General features: G+C 43.6%; 1 protein-coding gene across 7 annotated transcripts in view; it reads left to right on the top strand.

The window, feature by feature from the left end:
- Nucleotides 1-22,063, top strand: part of LOC123772491 (uncharacterized) — a 162,173-nt gene that overhangs the window by 108,437 nt on the left and 31,673 nt on the right. For all 7 annotated transcript variants that reach the window (XM_069325956.1, XM_045765708.2, XM_045765712.2 and 4 more), the window contains 4 exons: nucleotides 1,379-1,487; nucleotides 10,551-10,724; nucleotides 15,757-15,931; nucleotides 18,195-18,316. In XM_069325956.1, coding sequence (XP_069182057.1) covers nucleotides 1,379-1,487; nucleotides 10,551-10,724; nucleotides 15,757-15,931; nucleotides 18,195-18,316 — 580 coding nt within the window. The remainder of the gene's footprint in view (nucleotides 1-1,378; nucleotides 1,488-10,550; nucleotides 10,725-15,756; nucleotides 15,932-18,194; nucleotides 18,317-22,063) is intronic.

The following is a 22,063-nucleotide window of genomic DNA, read 5'->3' as shown; positions in this document are numbered from 1 at the left end:
CATATAATATCCAACCTGCTGTGTGCCCCACCCGAAGCCGCCGCCAATTTGCCACCGAAAACGACGCAATGCTGCGTCGTTACCGGGAATGCTTCAACTAAAAAAATGATGCAATGCTGCGTCATTCCCGTGCAAAAGTGGTAAATTAAGAAGCCCATCAACAAACTGGAAAAGGTGCAAAGACATGCTACTAAGTGGCTCCCAGAACTGAAGGGCAAGAGCTACAAGAAGAGGTTAGAGGCATTAAACATGCCAAAATTAGAAGACAAGAAAAAGAGGAAATATGATCACTACGTACAAAATAGTAACAGGAATTGATAAAATTGATAGGGAAGATTTCCCAAGACTTGGAACTTCAAGAACAGGAAATCATAGATTTAAACTAACTAAACAAAGATACCGAAGAATATAAGAAAATTCACTTTTGCAAACAGAGTGGTAGACGGTTAGAACAAGTTAGGTGAGAAGGTGATGGAGGGCCAAAACCATCAGTAGTTTCAAAGTGTTATATGACAGAGTGCTGGGAAGACGGGACACTTAGGTAATTACGCTTAGGTAATTACACACTCACTCTCACACTCACATCGACCGACCATCCGACCAGACCAGACCAGACCAACTGACTGACTGACTGACTGGACTGACTGGACCGACTGACTGACTGACTGGACCGACTGACTGACAGACTGACTGACAGACTGACTGGACCGACTGACTGACAGACTGACTGGATCGACTGACTGACTGACTGACTGACAGACTGACAGACTGACTGACTGGACCGACTGACCGACTGGACCGACTGACCGGATCGTACAGACCGGACCGACTGACCTGACTGACTGGACTGACTGACCTGACTGACTGGACTGATTAGACTGGACTGACGGATTGGACTGGACTGACCGGACTGATTGACTGACTGATTGGACTGGACTGACTGGACTGATTGACTGACTGATTGGACTGGACTGACTGACTGGACTGACTGGCTGGCTGGCTTGGCTGGCTTGGCTAGCCTGGCTAGCCTGGCTGGCCTGGCTGACTGGACTGACTGACTGATTGACTGATTGGACTGGACTGGTTGGCTGACTGGCCTGACTGGACTGACTGACAGACTGATTGACTGATTGGACTGGACCAGCTGGCTGGATTGACTGACTGGACTGATTGACTGATTGGACTGACTGGCTGGCTGGCTCGGCTCGGCTCGGCTTGGCTCGGCTGACCTGTATTGTCTGTCTGCCCCTAGTTTAATTGTCTAGTGGTAAATGTCATTGTTCCTTAGACTATTTTCTATTACTTTAACTCAAGATTTGTTTTTTATTTAGTCAAATATAAATAAATATCTTTTAAATTAGTCTTTGGTTCTCAACAGGTATGGTGTAGCAGCTAGTCAAGAGGATAAATTACGTGCTGCCCTGAAGAAAATAGTGCCAGATTTTATTAAGGATTCAGCTATATGGCTTCCATCTGACACTGCTATGGTAAAACTAATGTGTTTTGCAAATTATGTCTGTCATTAACATACAGCACACTCTTAGCATGCTTAACCCTTTAATAGTGCAAATTGTACTATACCATTTTGGTCTATCTGCCTACACAGCACAGATATATACATTTTAAAGTAGTACCGTGTAAGATTTAAAGGTCCCACGGCTTCACGGAGTTAACATTTGGTTCCGTAGGGCTCTAGTAAACAGATTGCATTTAAAAAAAAAATTGTGGGTAACATTCCTGGGTGTGAAGGCCTCGGTACTGAGTAAGCAACCAAGGCTGGCGCGCACAGCATGAGCTAACAGCATGAGCTAACAGTACTGCTGTTCAGCTTGTGACCACAGCATTGCTTAAAAATGTCAAAATATATATGTAACTGGTATTATTTAGCGATGATAGTATTACAGTAGAGCCTGATTGTCATAAAGATTGTGTATAATGTTCAGATAGTGAACACCATTCTGTTCAAGATGTTCTCAGCACTAGGCAGGTAGCCACAGCACACTGCCATTGTTTGGTCCATTTAAAAATCTTAAAATGACTTCCCATGTTCCTTTACAAAACAAACATGTAGAAAGTTATTCATTTGCGGGATTTAGTGACCAGAGCTCTGACAATAGCAGCACTATTGTGAAAATTAGCAATGTGCGTTGTATGTTGGGAGAAGGAATCTTGGCAGTGTCAGCATTCGCCAAGCGCTGACACCGGAAGTTCGTCAACTGATGACGTTTAGTGCTGACGTTACCTCTGACCTCATTCTCCTGCTGGATTTTACCCCATGCGGTTGTGCCGGCTGTGTAATTATTGTGCAGTGGCCAGGTGTTCTAAGAAGTAATAGTTCTTGAGCTGCATGCATTTAGGGTTACCTTCCCTAGGCACCGTAGGTACTGCTCTTGCGTATTCAGGGTTTTCTTCCCTGGGACGTTCGGGGTTACACTTCCGTTAAGGTTAGTGTCGTTTGTCATTGACCTCATCTTGGGGTTCAGCGGGAGTCATGGGGCTCTTCATCTGGCCTTTGGTAGGGAACGTTGCTGTTGGCTGGGGCGCACTGTGTTTTGCGCAGCATGTATAATCGCAGTGGCTATTTCTTTTTATTACCTGGTTGTTTGTGGTGTATTTTCAAGGGTTTTAAGTTTTTCTTTTTTTAATTTCCAGGTGGTGGTTTGCCTAGCTTCTGATTAGGTTCACCTAGGTTGTGTTTGGTGGACTTCCTCTAGGCCCCTCGAGGGTTGCACGCATGGCTTCCTGGGGTCAGTTTGCCCCGTATTAGACGGGGTTCGACCGGCTTTAGCTATCAGTGCCTGGGCTCCCCCGTCAAGATTACTACTCCTACGGAATCTTGTAAACCCCTTGGGCTTGGTGCGATTGTGGGAGACTATGGATATGTCTTCCGAGTCACCTCTTGCTTTGTGCGAGTTTGAAGGTTGTTCGTTGCCTTTTTCTCAGGGCAGCGTCATCTGTTCTGCCTCCGTCATGCTGTTTGTTGGGTCAGTGACACCTACAACCCAGAGTCGTGTGGGACTTGTTCCCTGCTTGTCCTTTACCTTGCCTGTTCTTCAGAAGACCTTATGGGTCTGGCAACAGCAGCGTTGCAATTTAGGTTTTGTTGTTGCAACGCGCCCAGTCGGATGCCCCTGGAGGTGCACCATTTTGGTTTTAGGGACCCGGAATTGGGGGTTGGTCATTTTGACCTTGGTTGTGCCCGCTTACTCGATTCCTTCCCCAGTGGGCGTGGTTTACCCTGCTCCTCCACCCCATTCCTTTCCCCCCTGTTCCAGGCTCCCAAACATCTGAGAGTTTCAGAGTCGGGGTGGGGTTTAGCTCAGGACGAGACTTGGGCCGCTTAGAAGGCTGCCCCATCTGATGTGGGTACAGAGACGGTTGAGCCCGACTGTCCCACCGAGGCTTCTGGGTCCTTCTGGCAGACCCTCCTTTAAAGCTTTTCTCTTTGACTCCGCCTTTTCTTTAGGGGCGGTGGTGTGGGGAAATCTGGCTCTAGATTATATGCTAATAAAATTATATATATAATGCTAATATGCTCGAAGGACCAGAATTCTATTCTAAATGAGAGAACCAGTGACTTATGGATCTCTATGATTAAATGCATTTAAATGAACTGTAAATTCTATAAATTCTAAAGCCCCTTCCCATAACACATTTTGGGTTATTCTATACTGTTAGTCTACATAATGTGTATAATGTATAATAAATTACATGAATGATGAGAATAAGAAATGCATGTATATAGATTATAAATCCTACAATATTCAATGGTTAGTTAAATGCAATGTTTTTCTACTAGAAACGAGAAAGACAACTTAGCCGTTGATGGGAATTGCAGCGTTCGTCTCGCAAACTTATACTCGTAGACGCAAACTTGTTGCACAGGCTACTCAAGGAAACACGTGATCGTGGCAGACGTCACTGTCTCGCATACGTTTGTACTACAGCTGAAATGCAAATTTTATGTAAATTCCGCTCCAAACCCTAGAATCATTCATTTAATCGTAAATTCTAAATAGATTTGGGGATCAGCAGTACACTTATGTAGGATTATATGTTGCCATGCATCTTGATCTTATCTTGAGGTTATCTTGAGATGATTTCGGGGCTTAGTGTCTCCGTGGCCTGGTCCTCGACCAGGGCCTCCATCCCCCAGGAAGCAGCCCGTGACAGCTGACTAACTCCCAGGTACCTATTTACTGCTAGGTAACAGGGGCATCAGGGTGAAAGAAACTCTGCCCATTGTTTCTCGCTGCCGCCGGCATCATCATGACAGGGAAACAACCTAATTAAATATTAAAGGCCTGTAAAACTTATTAAAGGATACTTATCCCCTGCTGACCATGGTGTCTGTAAATAATTGAAGTTGCAGAATCAATCTGGAGCCTGTAGGTAGCCAGAGGCTCCAAATTTGGACCGGTGTCAATAAGCTAAATTCTGAACACCTATACAATGGCGGTTCTTACGTGTCTCTCTCCTTCCTCCTCGGGTGGCGCATGCACAATAGCTCCCAAAGCTGGGATCCTGAGTATAAATTAAATGGAAGGAAATGGGGTATGACGAATATTTACATCAGAAATAAATGTATTATGCGGCAACAATTCTTTTCTCTTAATGCAGGTCAATTAATTTAGGCGATATTAAGTGAATGAGAAAGATTTAGTGTGGAGGTACGGTTTATCATTTTATTCACTGGTGCAGCTAATCGTGGCTGTATAAATTAATTCCAGTAAACATGATGCATTTACTAACTAGAGATGAATCTATTAATAAATAAATGATTATCCTTAATTAAAAGGCTAGATACTACTTAAATAAATAAGGCTAGATACTACTCGATCTGTTAATATATGAAATGATTCCCTGTGGCTAGCTGACTGATGCAACACTGCCGTGATTCTAGGAAAAATTATATGACGCTCCACTTCCTAATGAAATTAATTCAGTATCACTAAACTACAGATTAGTAGTGTTAGTTAATTATGACACCTAGTACGGGAAATACATCCTATTGTATTAGGGATTAGTAATTAGGTGTTGGAAATTTCCAACAGGTGGGTGTAGAATTGGGTTCGGCCATGAGGCCTGTGTCAGGGGTTCCCGGGCCATGGGAGGAGTCGTCTTGGGACTCTTGGGCCCTGTTTGACCCTGCCTGGGCTTTGGTGCCTTCGGGGCAGGGGTGGTTGTTACATGGTTTGGGGTTATTGTATCCTTCTCCATACGAGTTTGATTTGGGGCGACTCCCTTCCGGGTTTGTTTCCGGGTTCCTTTGGGTTCTTCTGTTTCGTCTTTTTGGAGGTTTTCTTCCTCTCGGATTTCCTCTGCGGAGGTTTTGGAGGCACTTGGTGCTTACCTCCTGCAAGACCCGGAATTCGTCTCTATTCTGGACCCGGCCTCTTTTGAGTTTGGTTCCTCTTCCCCATACTGGGTGCGTTATAAGGTTCCTGAGTCTTCCTGGCTTGCTGACTGCCCTTTCTTTACTCCTGGGGCTTGGTAAAGTTTTTGTCGTACCTGCATGCTTGAGAGGCATGAGATCTCCTCGGTACTACAAGTTTTCTTGAGGGGGGACTTTCTTGAGTTCCTCAATGAGTGTCTTTATGCCCCTGCGCTTTCTCGTGGGTTGGGTTGCGGCAGTTACACGCTCAGGTTACTGTGCCTTTCGACTGTGACCCGAGTCATTGTGCTCACGGTCATTTGGCCTTGGTCTTGCACTTCTTTAGACTTCTGGAGCTGTCTTCGGACCGGCTTTCGAAGGATGTGGAGGCGTTTAGTGTTGGGCCTTCGATTGCAGTGCTAGGCGTCTCGGCAACTTGAGCGTCTGCAGTATTGCTGCATTGTTTGCCCCTGTCCCCCTGGAGGCAGTTTCCATATTTTTTGCCTCCGACCTCGCGGGTCGACCAGCCGTCCTTGCGGTGGTTTGGGAGTACAAAGTCACTCTCGAACTCTCTTGTCTCTTGACAGGAAGAATCTCTTGACTCCACTTGGGCCATGGCTCTTCAGTCTTCGACTTTCTTTTGTCCTATTGTTATTTTCGGATGCCATTATGACTCAGTTTTTGTCAGTGGTGTCTTCCAGTTGCCATCTTATTTCTGATTTGTTGGTACTCCAGGGGTGGGGGTTGTTCTCACTCTCCAGGGTGGTCGTGCTGGGGCTCGGCCTTCGGTGGCTTGAGATGGACCATTGGTGCCAGCTTCTAAGCTGGTATTTCGTCTGGGGCCTTCTTTGTCTTGTTGGTGCAGTGGTCACTCTACACGAAGGTTGCCCCCACCTCCCCCCCACACTTGGTCCCATGATTCGCGGGCATTTTGGGTCACGTCATTGGGCGGCTCTTCCTCCTCCTCTGGGGAGTTCGGGGCAGGCTTCCTCCATGTCACTCTAAGAGTGGGACCCATGGCCAAGCGCACCCACTTCATGAGTGGGTGCTCTTGTCCGTGGTTGAAACGACCTAGTCCTTCAAGTGGGTTTCTCACTTGTTCCCAGTTCCGAAATGGGACTGTGCAGATCTTTGATTCATTCTGGACTTGTCCCATCTAAACTACTGGAGTTCTTGCCCCTCCTTTCAGATGACAACTCTTTTCTGGGTCCGGCTTCTTCTCAATCTAGGTGCTTGGATGATGTCCCTGGACCTCAAGGATGCTTATTGGCACATTCCTATTCGCCCAGAGTTCAGGGATTGGTTAGGTTTCGTGGTGGGACATCAGGTTTTCCACTTTCGTTGCCTTCCTTTGGGCTGATTCTGAAACCTCACGTTTTTACCTACCTTACCCAGGTCGTGGTGACCCATCTTCGTCTGTTAGGTCTTCGGGTATTGGCCTACCTCGACGACTGGTTGTGTGGGTTCCCAGCTGGTCTACTTGCCTGCTTGCCAGGGATTTGGTTCTTTCCCAGCTCACCAGGTTTGGGTTCCTGGTGAACTGGCAGAAGTCCCATTTGGTTCCGTCCCACGTTCAAACTTGGCTGGACCTGGTCTGAGATTCTCGGACTACATCCGTGTCCCTCCCACCAGCGGCGTTGCTCCGGCTGCAGTCCACCCTTCGGCGTTGCTCTGGCTGCGGTCCACCCTTCGGCTGTTCTTGGGGTAGGGGGGTCCCAGGTCACTCATCGATTGCTCAAGCAGCTGTGCGGGAGTCTGAACTTCACCATGCTGGTTTTCTCGCAGGGTCGGGTTTGGCTTCAGTGGCTGTTCTGGTTCCTCTGGAGCTGTTCCTTCTGCCGCTTTCGTGATCGATGGGTTCGTCCCCCAGGGACCTTGCATCGGTTGCTGCGTCTTTGGCTTCCTCTTTTGTTTTTTTGGGGTTCAGTGCCTTGGCGCCTACCCATTCCCTTGGTCGATGTGTTGACAATTCATGGATTGGTCGTGGTGGGGGTTCCTTTGCCTCTTACCCCCGGTCCATGCTGGCTCGGCTCAAATTTTTTTCGAGGACAAGTGATTCTCTTGGCTCCATGGGGACCGACCCTGCCTTGGTTTCAGGTGCTGCTTGCTCGGTGCATGAACCTGAGTTATTTTTCCGCAGCTCTGCCTTTTTCAGCAGGTCGGGCCAGTGAGATACCTTTCTGGTTTGCCATACTCTTCCGCTCTTCAGTATTTGGTGTTTTTGACGCAAGTGTATCACCATTTATATGGTGATCAGGTGGCTTCTCTGATGGTGTCCCACCTGCGGTCTTCCATTCAGCGCCAGTATGAAGTCTCTTGGCATTCTTTCACCATTTCCTTTCTCTTCATAGGTTGTCGTACATTTCGGATCATGTTGTTTTATCCTTTCTCTTGGCTTTTTCAGGACTGGCCTTCTATGCCGAATTCTGTCACTTCTTATTGTGCAGCACTGGCTGAGCCGCTCCAGCTTGCGTTTGGGGTGAATGTCACTTCTGTTCCATTCCGCAAACTCTCTCATATATTTTTTTTCACTTCCAGCCTGCTCATGCGCCACCTAAGCTGTCCTGGTCTTTGGATTGGGTGCTCTCTCTTTTTTTTCTCCTCGGTTTGTTGTGGCCTCTTCGGTTCAGGATTGCTTCAGGAAGGCTTTGTTTTTGTTGGCTTTGGCCTCTGGGGAGCTTCATGCTCTCCTCCGTCGCAGAGGTTTCTGCTCCTTTGGCCCTGGGGGCATTTTGTTCATTTCCAGCCGTCTCCCTTTCTGGCAAAGAATGAGAGAGCAGGCTTCCGAAGGGGTCCGTGGGTTATTGATGCTTGGTTTGTCAGGCCGGGGGTGCATCATGTTTTATATCCAGTTGTGGCTCTCCGCCATTACCTGTGCACCTTGGGTTCAGTGTCCGGGAACGCGCTTTGGGTTGATCCGGTGTCCCTTGTTCCCTGTTCCAGAGCTTGGGTCTCTCGGGTCATCTTCATGGTTATCAAGTCTAGCCAGCCTGAAGTCTACCCTTGTGCCCATGATGTGCAGAAGTTTGCAGCAAGAGCTGCAAACTTCTGCACATATCTTCTGCACATATCATATTTTGGTAACATATCCAGGGTTGACCTTCGGGCACAGGGGTTTTGGAGGTCAAACAGGGTCCTGGCCACCCGTTATCTTGTTGACGTTCCGGGCTCTCGGCAACCTTGTGTGGCCTTGGGCCGTCGGTTGCAGCCAGTTGTCCTGTCTTCGTCTTGAAGCATTCAGTGCTGCCGTCTCCCGAGTAAGTCCCTTTTTTTTTACTTAACTGTGGGTATATAGCTGCAGGGAGCTGATGGGGGTCCCCCTAGAAAACCAGCATTGAATGTAATGAAATGCCATTTTCTGGATTGAGCCCCAGAGGCTCGTTACCACCTTCCTTCCCTCTGGTTGGCAGTTTATCAATCCACAAACTGCCAGTGTTAGAGCTTGGCCACTTAGTGGGGGAGTGGGGTCACTAACAAGTGGGTGCACTGGTTGTGTGGACATTTGCTTGTTTGTTGTTTTCTCTTGGGTGGATTTCTTAGCCTCTGGCCCAATGTTTTACCAGTTGGGGCTTGTAATAGTTTGCCTACCTTTCTAGGTGATATTCCCGGTCGATGGCAGACATGACTATACTTTCAAACAGTGGAGTGTTCATAAGTCATTGCTTCCTTTGCCTTTGAGGCAACTAAGTTCTGGTTCATGGTTCCCATCTTCTTATCTTGAGGTTATCTTGAGATGATTTCGGGGCTTTTTTTTTTAGTGTTCCCGCGGCCCGGTCCTTGACCAGGCCTCCACCCCCAGGAAGCAGCCCGTGACAGCTGACTAACACCCAGGTACCTATTTAACTGCTAGGTAACAGGGGCATAGGGTGAAAGAAACTCTGCCTAATGTTTCTCGCCGGCGCCTGGGATCGAACCCAGGACCACAAGATCACAAGTCCAGCGTGCTGTCCGCTCGGCCGACCGGCTCCCATAGGCATAAGTAACTGATGCACTAGATTAATATGGCGAATATCAGTCTGTTAGTTGCAGGAAGCCTCCAGGGCTCAACCCAGAAAATGGGGGTTTCATTACATTGATCACTTATTTTTTCCTCGTTTGGGGAAAGGTGGGAGGCAGACTGGGTCAGCCAACTGCTCCACCACCAGTTCTTATTCTGATGTAGCCTGTGACTGGTCATTCATTTGAAAGAGTGATAAGAAGTAAGATCACAAAACATATGGAATCACAGCATTTCCATAACCCTGGACAATACAGTTTCCGAACAGGGCGCTCTTTCCTATCACAATTCCTGGACCACAATGACATGGCCTTAGATGCCATGGAAGACAAACAAAATGCTGATTTAATATACAATGTTTTCCTCAAAGTCTTCGACAAATGTGACCTCGGTGTTATTGTGCACAAAATGCATTCGAATGGAATTATTGGAAAATGGATCTACAATTTTCTAACTAACAGAGCCTAGTGTATAATAGTCAACAAAGTAAAATCTGGATCATTGACCATGAAAAGCTTAGTCCCCCAGCATATTGTGCTTGCTCCAGTACTCTCTCATTCTCATATTGGACATAGACAAGGACACAAACTATAGTTCTGTATCATTCTTCACACATGATACTAGTATTTTTATGAGAATAGATAACATAGAGGGTTTAGGAATTAACCAGCTGTAGTGTGTTTTGTCTTGCTGACTTGCTTGGTGCCATCCCCAGTGGTGGCATATAAGAAATAAATGCCACTGATCCCTGTGCCTCTGTAAGGAGGCTAAGTTACTTCATGACAGGTGGCACCTGTTAGGCAGCACATACACGAGATGTTAGCTACAGGAAGCCACCGTGGCTCACCAAGAAATTGGCATTTCATTACATTCATCACTGGATTTATGATACAAAAAAAAAAAAAGTCCTTGTGGGTCTCCTGGTGCTTGTGGGCACTAACTGTGGCTTACTTGCCCTTTTGGGTAATGAGGCTCTGAACGAATCATCTCGTCTCTACCAAGCTAGATCAGATATTAATTTCTTACATTTTCAAACAGTGTTTGTCTGATTGGTGACTAAAATATGACAGTAAATCTACAGATTGTTACTACCTAGAAATATAAGGGTTCTCAGTTCAAAAAACACAAAGTTTGAAAGATAAATTATTGTTGAAAAAAGATAACTTCTTGTATTTATAGGTTCCCCCATGTGAGCTGGTACGAGAAGGTGTTCGAGTATGTAGAGTGGTGCAAGATCCAGGCCAGTTTGTCGTTGTGTTTCCTGGTGCCTTTACCTCCAGTATATGTAAAGGATATCTGATCTCAGAAAGTGCATTCTTTGCCCGCCCTCAGTATTTTGAGCGAGCAGTTTCTGTAAGTATTTGTTAATATTTGTCCATTTACTAATAAGTGTATAATTCTCAAAATCTTATCTCCTATGACTTGGTAGTTTATTTTGATCATAATGCCTTTCATGAAATAATGAGTGGAAAAATATGACTGAGGATTCAGGGAGCTACTTGAGTGCATCCCAAGAAAGCGTTCTGAAATGGAGAAAATAATACTATGCCTGTGAAGAGACGGTAATTAGACAATACTGTATACACTTACATACGCTGATTATGGGACCAGGACATGAATTTAAAATTAGAAATGTTTATAAAAAATTGGGAGGACTGAATGGATGGTAGGTGAGTGAGACAGAGAGGCTGGTGGGGGAGGGGACAGGAAAGAAAATCTTTTACAAGCACCAGCCCTAGAATCATGGAAGGGAAAAACACGTGAAGGGCAAGTGGGTGGGCAGGTAATAGTGGATGGATGAGTAGCAAGGCAGGCGACACAGTGGGTGGATAGGCGGGCAGCAGTGGTTAGGCAGGTGTCAGTGTGTGCAGACGGGCAGGGTGGTCAGGAGACAGCGGGTGGGCAGATGAGTAGCAGGATGGGTGTTCAGAGTAGGTGGGTAGCAGGCCAGTCAGGAGACAGTGGGTGGGCAGATGAGTAGCAGGATGGATGGTCAGAGTGGGTGGGTGGGTAGCAGTGGGTGGTGGATAGCAGAGACAGTGGCGTGAGTGGACCAGCGTCCGACTAGGACTAAGACAGGAGCTGGTCACCTCCGGTCCCTCCCCAAAACTCCCCATCCCCCACAACAGTCCCTCCCCACTACCTCCATCTCCTCACCTTCACACCGAACCCCGCAGCCATACCCCCTCCCAGCCATATCCCCTCCCAGTCGTATCCCCTCCCAGGTATTAATACGGTAGGCTTCCTTGCTATCAGCTGGTGAATCGGGGAAGTAGACTCCCTGAGCGCCTGACATTAAACTTATTGTTCTCTAACTGACTGGTTGCGACTGCGAATGCCTGATTGGCTTGTAGCCAAGTGGCTGTGTGGCTGTGAATGGCTATAAATGCGTAACTGACCACAAATGCTTATCTGGTTGCTACCACAATTGTGAATGCTTTGGTTATGCCTTTGGTTATGACTGCTTGTGACTTAATCTTGACTGTGAATGCTTGACTGACATGTTGTGACTGACTGACTGACTGATTCTGACTGGCAGTCATATAACAGGCAGTGAAATGTGTGAAAGGAGAATCTGGTACCAGTGATGCAGATATAAAAGTGTTTAAGGCGAGCAGAGAAGTCTTGCCACCTCCCCCTCTTCCTCACCCTTCCCCATACACCAACACCGCTCCTCCCTCCCTCCCTCCTCACCGTCTCCCATATGCCAACAAGTCCTCAGTAAATATTTATTTATAGTTTATATTTATACCTGATTGTTTTATGTATTAAAAATATGAGTAGTATTCTATATAAAGTGTATTTTTAAGTTAATATTTTTGTGTGTAGAACAGATTATTTCAATTTACATTATTTCTTATGGGAAAATTCGTTTGAGTTATGAATTTTCGGGTTATGAGCTGTCTCTGGGAACGGATTAAATTTGTAAACAAAGGTACCACTGTATATGAGAAAGAGATGGAGGTGGAGGGGAGTTAATAAGAAAGTGTATGGAAGCTGCAGTGTGATGATAAATGCCATAGATAAGGTAATCTATGGCAGTAGAATGGATTAACAGTAAAAATAATCAGATGAATTGTATACAATGAAAATATATTGAATTATTGGAGTGCAAGTAAAATATGTTCAAGTGAAGTAAAGGAATTTAGATTGTTTCATTATAGTCAGTATTATAAAATGAATCTCAAGGAAATGACAGTAATGTGATATATCTATGAGAAAATCATTGGAGCAGGACAAGGATCGACCCAGGCATGTATTGGGTTACCCAGGACACTGGTTCGGTCCCCAGCCTGCTCCAATGGAAAAGGTTTCCGGATGGTGAATTCTCAGAGTGGGGTGAGAGAAATTAGAGATACAGACTTATGAAAACTTGTTTGAGCGCATGTGAATATACCTTAACACTTTCGCGCTTTATATTAGAGATAACTCGTCACTGGGTTTTCTAACGATTGCGCATAACTGCCTACTTTTCTCGTCAATCGAAAAAATATTTCTATAAATTCCATTTTTTAACCGAAATGGATGGGGATACTTTTGTTTTGTAGAGAATTTATTTGCGAATTTTTTGGTACCAGAATGAATATTATATCACATAAACTTCTATGAGTAAAAAAAAAATACACAAAGTATGTTTGGGGGTGTGGCGAGCGTGTGGCAGTGGGTTCCCTTTAGCCGTTGATATATCCAACACGTGGGAAATATTTGTATGTGTTATGTATATGTCTGTGTAGGGAATTTTACTGCGATCACTGTCATACAAATTATAAAATGTTTCAACAAGTATAAACATGACAAACTTCAAACGAACAAAAACAATGCGTTCGTTTCTGCCGCGAACGCATACTGAGCGACGTGGTTCTATATTTGGCGCTTCTCTTACACATGCTTTGTACCAATGTTATACAGTTCATCTTATAGAAAATTTTATTGCGAACACATTGGTATAAAAAAGAAATACGTACATAGAAAAGTAGGGTCAGGAAACGTATAAACTTTCCAAGCATGATTTCCCCCCTGTGTTTTCGCCAGTGCGCTCGCGGCTAACTACTCTCCACTTCACACACTCTTGCGGGTGGGCAATTACCTATATTAAACATTCATATGCATATGTCCGTGTAGAGAATTTTATTGCGATTCCAATGATACCAAAATTAGTGATGTAGGACAACTGTAGGCTTCGCAACCATTAAGAAAGTGGAAACATTTTGTTGCTGTTTGGCGCTCTCGGCGAGTGATCTGCATAGTTTTTTATTTGGTGTTGATACTCCTTATGCTTGGGCGGCATTTTATAGGTATGCTCTTATAGACAATTTCATTGCGAACACAGTGATACCAAATTTAAATACGTGCGCCTTCAATTATTGTCAGGACAGTCAAAAGAGTGTACACTTTTTCGGTCTTACCGCGTAGGCGCGCGAAGTGCCGAAAGCATCTGGGGTATTGTTTTTTTTTTGAGCGCCGAGAGCGCGAAAGTGTTAAGAGGTCATTCAGAACTGAATTGAAAATTTTTCAGTGTCTCCCTTTCCCTATATGGTCTGGCAAGGGCAATTTGAAAAGATTCATTCTGTGTTGGGAATGATGATCTCACTGACTCTGACTGGAGTCTGCTTACTCCTTGATCATACCTGAAGTGGGCTCTGGGAGTTGTTCTACTCCCCTAGTAGAGGCCAGGCTTAATTTGTGATAGCCTGGACCAACTGACTGTTGTTAGGAGCAGCCTGCAGGCCCACATATCCACCATAACCCGGTTGGTCTGGCATTTCTTTGCAGGTAACAGTGTAATTTTTTCCTTGGAGTCCAGTTTGGTTTCAGCCATATTTTTTATGCTTGCTGGAAAGATATTGAACAACTGTGGACGTCTGATATTCATAGTGTTCTCTGATTGAGCTTATGGCACCTGTTCTTCACTGGCTCTATTTTACATTTCCAATCATACCTTTCACTCCAGTTTATTTTTATTTGATTGTGCAAATTTGTGATCTGACCTAGTATTTTCCATTTTCAGTGCATATTATGTGATACATCTCTTGTCTCCTTTCCAGAGTACATTTTGAGAGCTTTGAGATAGTCCCAATAACTTTATTGTTTATGCATGGTGTATATGTTCTTTGTATTCCCTCTATTTCAGCAATCTCGCCTGCTCTGAAAGGGAAAGTGAGTATTGAGCAACTCTCAAGGCAGGACTGCACTAGTGATTTGAATAGTATGAGCATTGTGGTAGGATCCCTGGTTTTGAAGGTTCTCATAATCCGTTCTATCATGTTTCTTATTAAGACCACAATTACTTTGTTACATTACAAAATGTTAGATCATCAGATATTGCTATTTCCAGATCATTTTCATATTGTTTTCCTACTATAAGATCTGATTGTGTCTGGTATTCTTTATTTCATTCAAGTCCTTAATTTTTTCTATACCCAAGTCCCTGAAATTGTCACAGTTAAACCTCATGTTATTTACTGTTGTCCAATTTAAGACTTTATTATTATCAGCTTGTAATTTTTCAGTGTCTTCTACAAAAGTAATTTTCATACTGACTTTTGTGTCATTTGCAAAGGATGACACAAAGTTGTGGTTTGCAGTTTTGTCTATCTGTGTAGGAGAATGAGAAAAAAGCAGTGGGGCAAGGACTGTGACCTAGGGTACAGAGCATGTCACTGTGCTTGGACTTGATATTGGTTGATTGACACATTGATTGACACTCATCACATTCTGTTTGACAGGAAATTGAATATCCATTGCCATACTTTACCTGTAATTCATATTGATCTCATTTTCTGTGAGGTCCCTGAAGCTATCCAAACTGACATGTGTAATATTAGTTTGGGGTCATCAGTCACGGGAGTTCTTTATGCTTACCGGAAACCACGAGCCAGAAAGTGGTCCACTCAGAGAAGCGCAGGGAGCAATGGCCTTTTGAGCACTCTATATTTATGGTATGTCATGTCTGCCATTGACTGGGGAAGGCACCCAGAAAGATAGGCAAAACAGTGCAATCCCCCAACTGGTGAAAATTGAAACCTACATTCGAACAGAGCCAAAGAACTTTGGTTTTTCAGAGCCAAAGAGCACTGTTTTTTTTCAACATCCCTATCCCAAAAAGCTCTTTCTCTTATTTTTCTTCATGTTTGTGTAACATCACTCATCAACTTTGCATTCTTAACCAAAAATCTAGTCTCCAACTCCAGTACTACTTACTACTTTGTCAGTTAACATTTTCCTTCTGTGATAAAAATTATACAATACATTGCAGATTGGCAAGGATATTTCTTGAAAAAGTCTTAAGTACAAAATAGAAAATGTAGCAAGAGAATAAGTTATTGTTTAGCCAAAGCTAATTTTTAAATTCACTATTATCATTACGTATATATTTTCGTTTCAGTCCTTCCGAGCACTTCATGACTGTTGTGAGCCGTCAATGTTCTCACTGGATCGTTTAGTACTCTCAGTTGTCAGTGACCCTCGAGCAACACTGGATGGACTCCTGCGGGCTAGAGAACTTGTACTGCAAGTTGTTGAAAAGGAAAAGAGACTCAGAGCTCAACTAGCTGAAATTGGTACGTACTATTAACCATGACAAAACTATTAGTTTTGTCATGGTTAATAGAAAAAAGATAAATTCTTAGAACTTTAGATCTGCTGATATTTGTGTAGGAGTTGTCAGACTAGTAATGAGCTTTCATTACATGTTTATCTAACATTTACAGTGTTCATTAAAAAGAAAAAAGACTTAGGATATAGTTTTCAAACCCCTAAGGAATTTGTACCAAGACTACCAAGATTTAATAAAAGAAATATTGGCATTGACATCAACAATTCCATGACCTACACTTTTGAATCCTTGCCTGTAACTTGGTGGCTGCCTTGCCTTGTAAGTAGACAACCTTGATGTTTGGTCATAAAATATAGCCACACACTGTATACGCTGTAGGCCCTTGGGTAAAAAACCAGCCTTGTACCCAGTAGGAGGAATGTAAGTGGCAAAAGGAACAAGTTCATACACACTATGACATCCTGAGAATAGACACCAAATATATTTGTGTGCTTGCAAGTTTCAATGGACCATAGGAAATTGCTACAAGGTCATGGATAAACCATCAGCAGGAGTTCATTTTTTTTTTTTTTACCTTTGTACAATTACCAAAGTAGATCAGAAGCAATTCACAGGGAAAACCTCCTACCGCTATCACAGGCGGTAATACCCTACCTAAAAAAAAAACGCTATTGCAGGCCCTTCGCATTCTTTGGAGACAAAGCCTAGATACTGGCATTATCCCTGACATATTAAAAACAGCAGAGATAGCACCACTCTATAAAGGAGAAAATAAGGCAGAGGTAAAAAATTAGACCGATAGCACTAACATCGCACATCATAAAAATCTTAGAGTGCTAAGAAGTAAAATCACAAAATTCATGGAATCACAGCATCTCCATAACCCCGGACAACATGGTTTCAGAACAGGGCACTCTTGCCTATCACAGTATCACAGGCCACGAGATTAGTTTTTTAAAAGTTGTTCAATGTCAACCAATATTTTTTTACTAGTTGTATATGAAAAGGGCTGCAATTGTTCCAAGTTTCAGTACTGCAGCTTGAATAGAAAGGAAGATATATTTTTTTTGTTTTGTTTTTCAACTCGTATTACACATTTTCAAGTGAGTTCGAACCTTTCACCTTTTCAGATATATTCATTCGATGACACTTTTCTGACACATTAGCATATAATAAAGGATCTCTTGTTTGGGAGTTTCCAAAACATCTTTAGTTTTCCTAATACAAATAGTCAAAGTTCCCCCCAAAAATTATGCAAATGTGTCATATTTATTGCTATTATAAAATCAATAAATGAACTTAGGGAAACAAAACAACCTCAGATTTTAGAGACATAAACTTTACATATAAGGTGTAAGTTTCACGTAAATTGAATAAAAATGGAAGAGTTTGAAGTCGTTTGTTACTTGAAAAATAAATCATTGAAATATAAAGTCTAAGGTGCTGCCATCTGTGGCTGAGGTTGACATCAACCAATTTTCTCCAAAATTGGCACCCTTACAGATAGGCTTAGGTGTACAAGTTTCATGCAATTCGTCTGATAAAAAAAAATTGAAAAAATATATCTATTTTTTTAACTTAATTTTTTTTAATAAAACTAATTATAATATTTTTTTAATATATGCTATTGTGATAGCTGAGAGTCAGACATGATTTCAGTTGACACGTGTTTGATAATCATTTTTTACCATTTTGGAAAAATTTTGACACCTACTTCAATATTTTTTTTCTCCCTTTCTATTTATGCTACGATGCTGACACTTGAACCAGATGAAACCCTTTTCATGTACAACTCATCAAAAAAGTTTGATTGAAATCGAACCAGTTTTCATTTTGGCATTTTTAACTCTCACGGCCCCTAAATGAAAGTACAGTACTGTATATTGCCTAGAATACACACATACATATACTTAGACTACACTTTAATTGCCGCATCATAAAGTCATTTGCAGATATTCTCCATCTCTACAAAGCCTATTCTGTTAATACTGTTTGCCAAATTTTTGGCCTTCTTAAAAGACACACACCCTTAGTTGTGTGTATCTTTTATTTCTTAACTTACCAAAATACTTCAACTTTCTTTAAAAGCATTCTTGTGTGTCATTATTTTATGAGTGCTTAAAGAACTTGAAACAGTTAAATATATTCTATCGTGAGGAATTTCCATTAGGTAACTAATGGGAATTGCAATTTATATAGAGAAAAAACATAAAAGATATAAATGTAGTATAAATCATGTATATTATTTTTGCTTTTATAACTTTTAGGTTTAGAAGCAAGTGAAAGATTATCAACACCAGACTCTCATAGAAAAAAGAAGAGTCGATTTATTGAAGATGAGGAAGAAAACATGTGTGAAATGTGTCGACAGAATCTTTACGTGTCTTTGGTAAGTTGAATGATCCTTCTTTACTGTTATAAATTTTTATATGTAGTACGGTACAGTACTCAGTAAAAATATATACTGTACTTCCTTAACTATTGCACTGAGCATAGCACCTTTACCCTTAAACTGCACATCACAACCAGGGTTGTTTCATCAGTGGTGTCAGAAAAACCGACACCATTTACTAACATTTAATACACTAGGCAGATAATATTGCTGCTGTGATTGTACTAACAAATTAGCCCTAGAAATAGTGCTTTAATAACTCATAGAAAACAAGAGCACAGTGGAAATTTCCTCAAGTAGAAAACAGGGGATATCATTACCACGTCATTATTAAATTCACCACCAAATAATGGGAAACATCCTGAATACATCAGTCTTTAGACTGTAAACATCATAAAAACATTTCCCTTGAATCAACTTAATTATCAGTACCAAAATAGAGTAAATGTGAGCCCTTTAACCCACTGTGCTGCGCCGAACAAGAAAACTCAGTCGGTGGGAAACTGCGTCAACCGAGAAAACACCTTTTGAATATTTCGTACCTATTCAAAATGCGTGTGGGGTAGATTGTGTACGAAATAGACTCTTGGGACCTCCAGTGGTTGTCTTGAGATGATTTCAAGGCTTAGCGTCCCTGCGGCCCAATCCTTGACCAGGCCTCCTTTTTGTTACACCCCCCAGAAAGCAGCTCGTAGCAGCTGCCTAACTCCCAGGTACCTATTTACTGCTAGGTGAACAAGGGCATCAGGGTGAAGGAAACATTTTGCCCATTTGTCTTCGCCTCCACCGGGGATCGAACCTGGAACCTCAGGACCACAAATCTGAAGCGCTGTCCACCCAGCTGTCAGGAGCCCCAGTGAGAGGCAGACATCTCGGAAAAAATTCCCAGAATGTCCTAGGGCTGCTGGCTGTTTTAGTACTGAGTGAACAACCATGAGTTGCGTATGCGCCTCTGGCTCCCAAACAACTCTCGGACGTGGTGTTGAAAGATCGCTCTCTGTTGGTTAAATTCAGACCATGTTGTTTGAAGAACATAAGGGTCATGATATTGATGAAGCTAGGCACAATAAGGACCTAACACAAAGGTTGGATGCAAGTGATTCAGCACCGATGAGGACGATACAGTGAGCGTATTCATTGTAACTCTGAGCGCCACCCTTGCCCACCCATGCCATCTCCAAGTTTTATAGATGATACATAGATAAATCATTTTCTGGGTTCAGTGATAATCCATCTGATACAAGTAGCATAGATGAACAGAATTAGCGACTTCCATGGTGGTGTTTTGCATAGATATTTTCAAGAATAGCTGAATCTCTTCCAGAATGACTGAATCTCTTTCAGAATGTGTGATTTTGTTACTCAACCACTAGGACAAAATCACAGAAGCTCTAGAAGAAAAGCAGATGTTGTATACACAGACTTTGCAAAGGCGTTCGACAAATGTGACCATGGGGTGATAGCACACAAAATGAGGTCAATGGGAATAACTGGAAAAGTAGGACGCTGGATACTCAATTTCCTGTCGAACAAAACACAAAGAATAACAGTCAATCAAATAAAATAGAGTCCAAGCGAAGTTAAAAGCTCTGTACCTCAAGGTACAGTCCTTGCACCGCTACTGTTCCTTATTCTCATATCAGATATAGACAAAAATACACGCCACAGCTTCGTGTCATTCTTCGCAGATGACACAAAAATCAGCATGAAAATTACCTCTGCTGAAAACATTGAAAAATTACCAGCAGATGTCAACAAAGTTTTCGATTAGGCAGCAGAAAATAACATGATGTTTAACAGTGATAAATTTCAGGTACTCAGGTACGGCAAAAATGAGGATCTGAAACATAATACAGAGTACAAAACACAATCGAATCTTCCCATAGTAAAAAAAACAGCATGTCAAGGATTTGGGAATAATGATGTCCAACGATCTAACATTTAGGGAGCATAACCAAGCAAATATTGCGTCAGCCAGAAAAATGATAGGATGGATTACGAGAACTTTCAAATCCAGGGATCCCATCACAATGGTTGTACTTTTCAAGTCACTTGTGTTGTCCCATAATGAGTACTGCTCAGTACTCGCTTCCCCCTTCAGAGCAGGAGAGATTGCTGAAATAGAGGGAATACAGAGAACTACAGAGAACATATATGGCACGCATTGACGAGATAAAACGCCTAAATTATTGGGATCGTCTCAAAGCTCTTCAAATGTACTCTCTAGAAAGGAGACGAGAGAGATACCAATTAATATACACATGGAAATTACTGGAGGGCCAGGTCCTAAATCTACACAGTAAAATAACAACGTACTGGAGTGAACGATATGGAAGAAAATGCAAGATTGAACCAGTGAAGAGCAGAGGTGCCATAGGCACAATTGGAGAACACTGTATAAACATCAGAGGTCCACGGTTGTGCAACGTCCTCCCAGCAACTATAAGAAATATTGCCGGAACAACCGTGGACATGTTCAAGAGAAAACTGGACTGTTTTCTAAGAGAAGATCCGGATCAGCCGGGCTGTGGTGGGTATGTGGGCCTGCGGGCTGCTCCAAGCAACAGTCTGGTGGACCAAACTCACAAGTTGAGCCTGGCCTCGAGCCGGGCTTGGCGAGTAGAAGAACTCCCAGAACCCCATCAAGCAGGTAATGACTGAATCTCTTCCAGTGAGGGACCTTACAAAGAGATCTTTTCAAGATTACTTTACACTTGACAAGCTTGGCTACATACCACCATCTACAGGTACTAAAGCCAAGGGTGTACGTGAGTGCATTTCTGTGGGGAGCCCCGTCGGCTCCGCATAGCTATCCAGGCTGGATGGATATGTATATCTGTCTGGCATCAGTCAATGCATGGAGTTCTGCTTACCGGGGACCACGAGCCGGAACCTGGCCCCCTCTAGAGAGGCACGAGGAGCAATGGCCTATAGAGACCCTCCTTGTGGTTGGGAGCATTCTATGTCTGCCATCCTGGACAGACAACCAGAATGGTAGGCACCCCAAAACAAACTCCCTATTCTAGTAAAATATTGTAACCGAAAGCTGAACATGTGGACAGAACTCCCCAATCGAAAATGAGCAAACTAGCATGGCATCATGTTGCCGCGCCGCTGTCTGCGAAACCCCCCCCCTCCCTGGGAGGGGGAAGGGGGAGCCCCAGACCCATCCGCTGGCGACCCAACCTACAGTTCTTGGCTGATGGGAGTCTGGTGCGGTCGAGCCTCTGGCTCCAGTTTTTCGTTACAGTTCTGTGCCTTGTGGTGTGGGCTGTCCCTTCAGGTGATGAGAGAGCCGGGAGTGATCTTCCAGGGTTCTCGGGCTGCGTGCGCCTAGGGTCTCTTTCCCTAGGTGCCCTGTAAGTACTGCCCTTGGGGCTTGGGGGGCTGCCTTATCACAAGTCACCTCGGGATCTACCTCCGCTGTGTCTTTACTGCTCGGTATTTGGCCACCCATGGGGTCAGCTGGGGATTTTTCTTACCCTTGTTTGTCTCTGAGTAGGGGGTAGTGTTTTGTCACTGGCAGTGGCACAGGGCAACCCCCCCTTCCCCCTCCCGGGGAGGGGGGGTTGCGCAAACAGCGGCGCAGCGACGTGATGACGTCATGCTAGTTTGCTAATTTTCGTTTGGGGAGTTGTGTCCACCTGTTCGGCTTTCGATCGCAATACTTTTACCAGAATAGGGGTTTGTTTAAGGGCGCCTACCTTTCTGGGTGCCTGTCCCGGCCAATGGCAGATGGCAGAC

Source organism: Procambarus clarkii, chromosome 17 (assembly GCF_040958095.1).
Source record: "Procambarus clarkii isolate CNS0578487 chromosome 17, FALCON_Pclarkii_2.0, whole genome shotgun sequence".
NCBI lineage: Eukaryota > Metazoa > Arthropoda > Malacostraca > Decapoda > Cambaridae > Procambarus > Procambarus clarkii.
The sequence above is the reverse complement of the archived record's forward strand: the minus strand, read 5'-3'. Positions and strand labels throughout refer to the sequence as shown.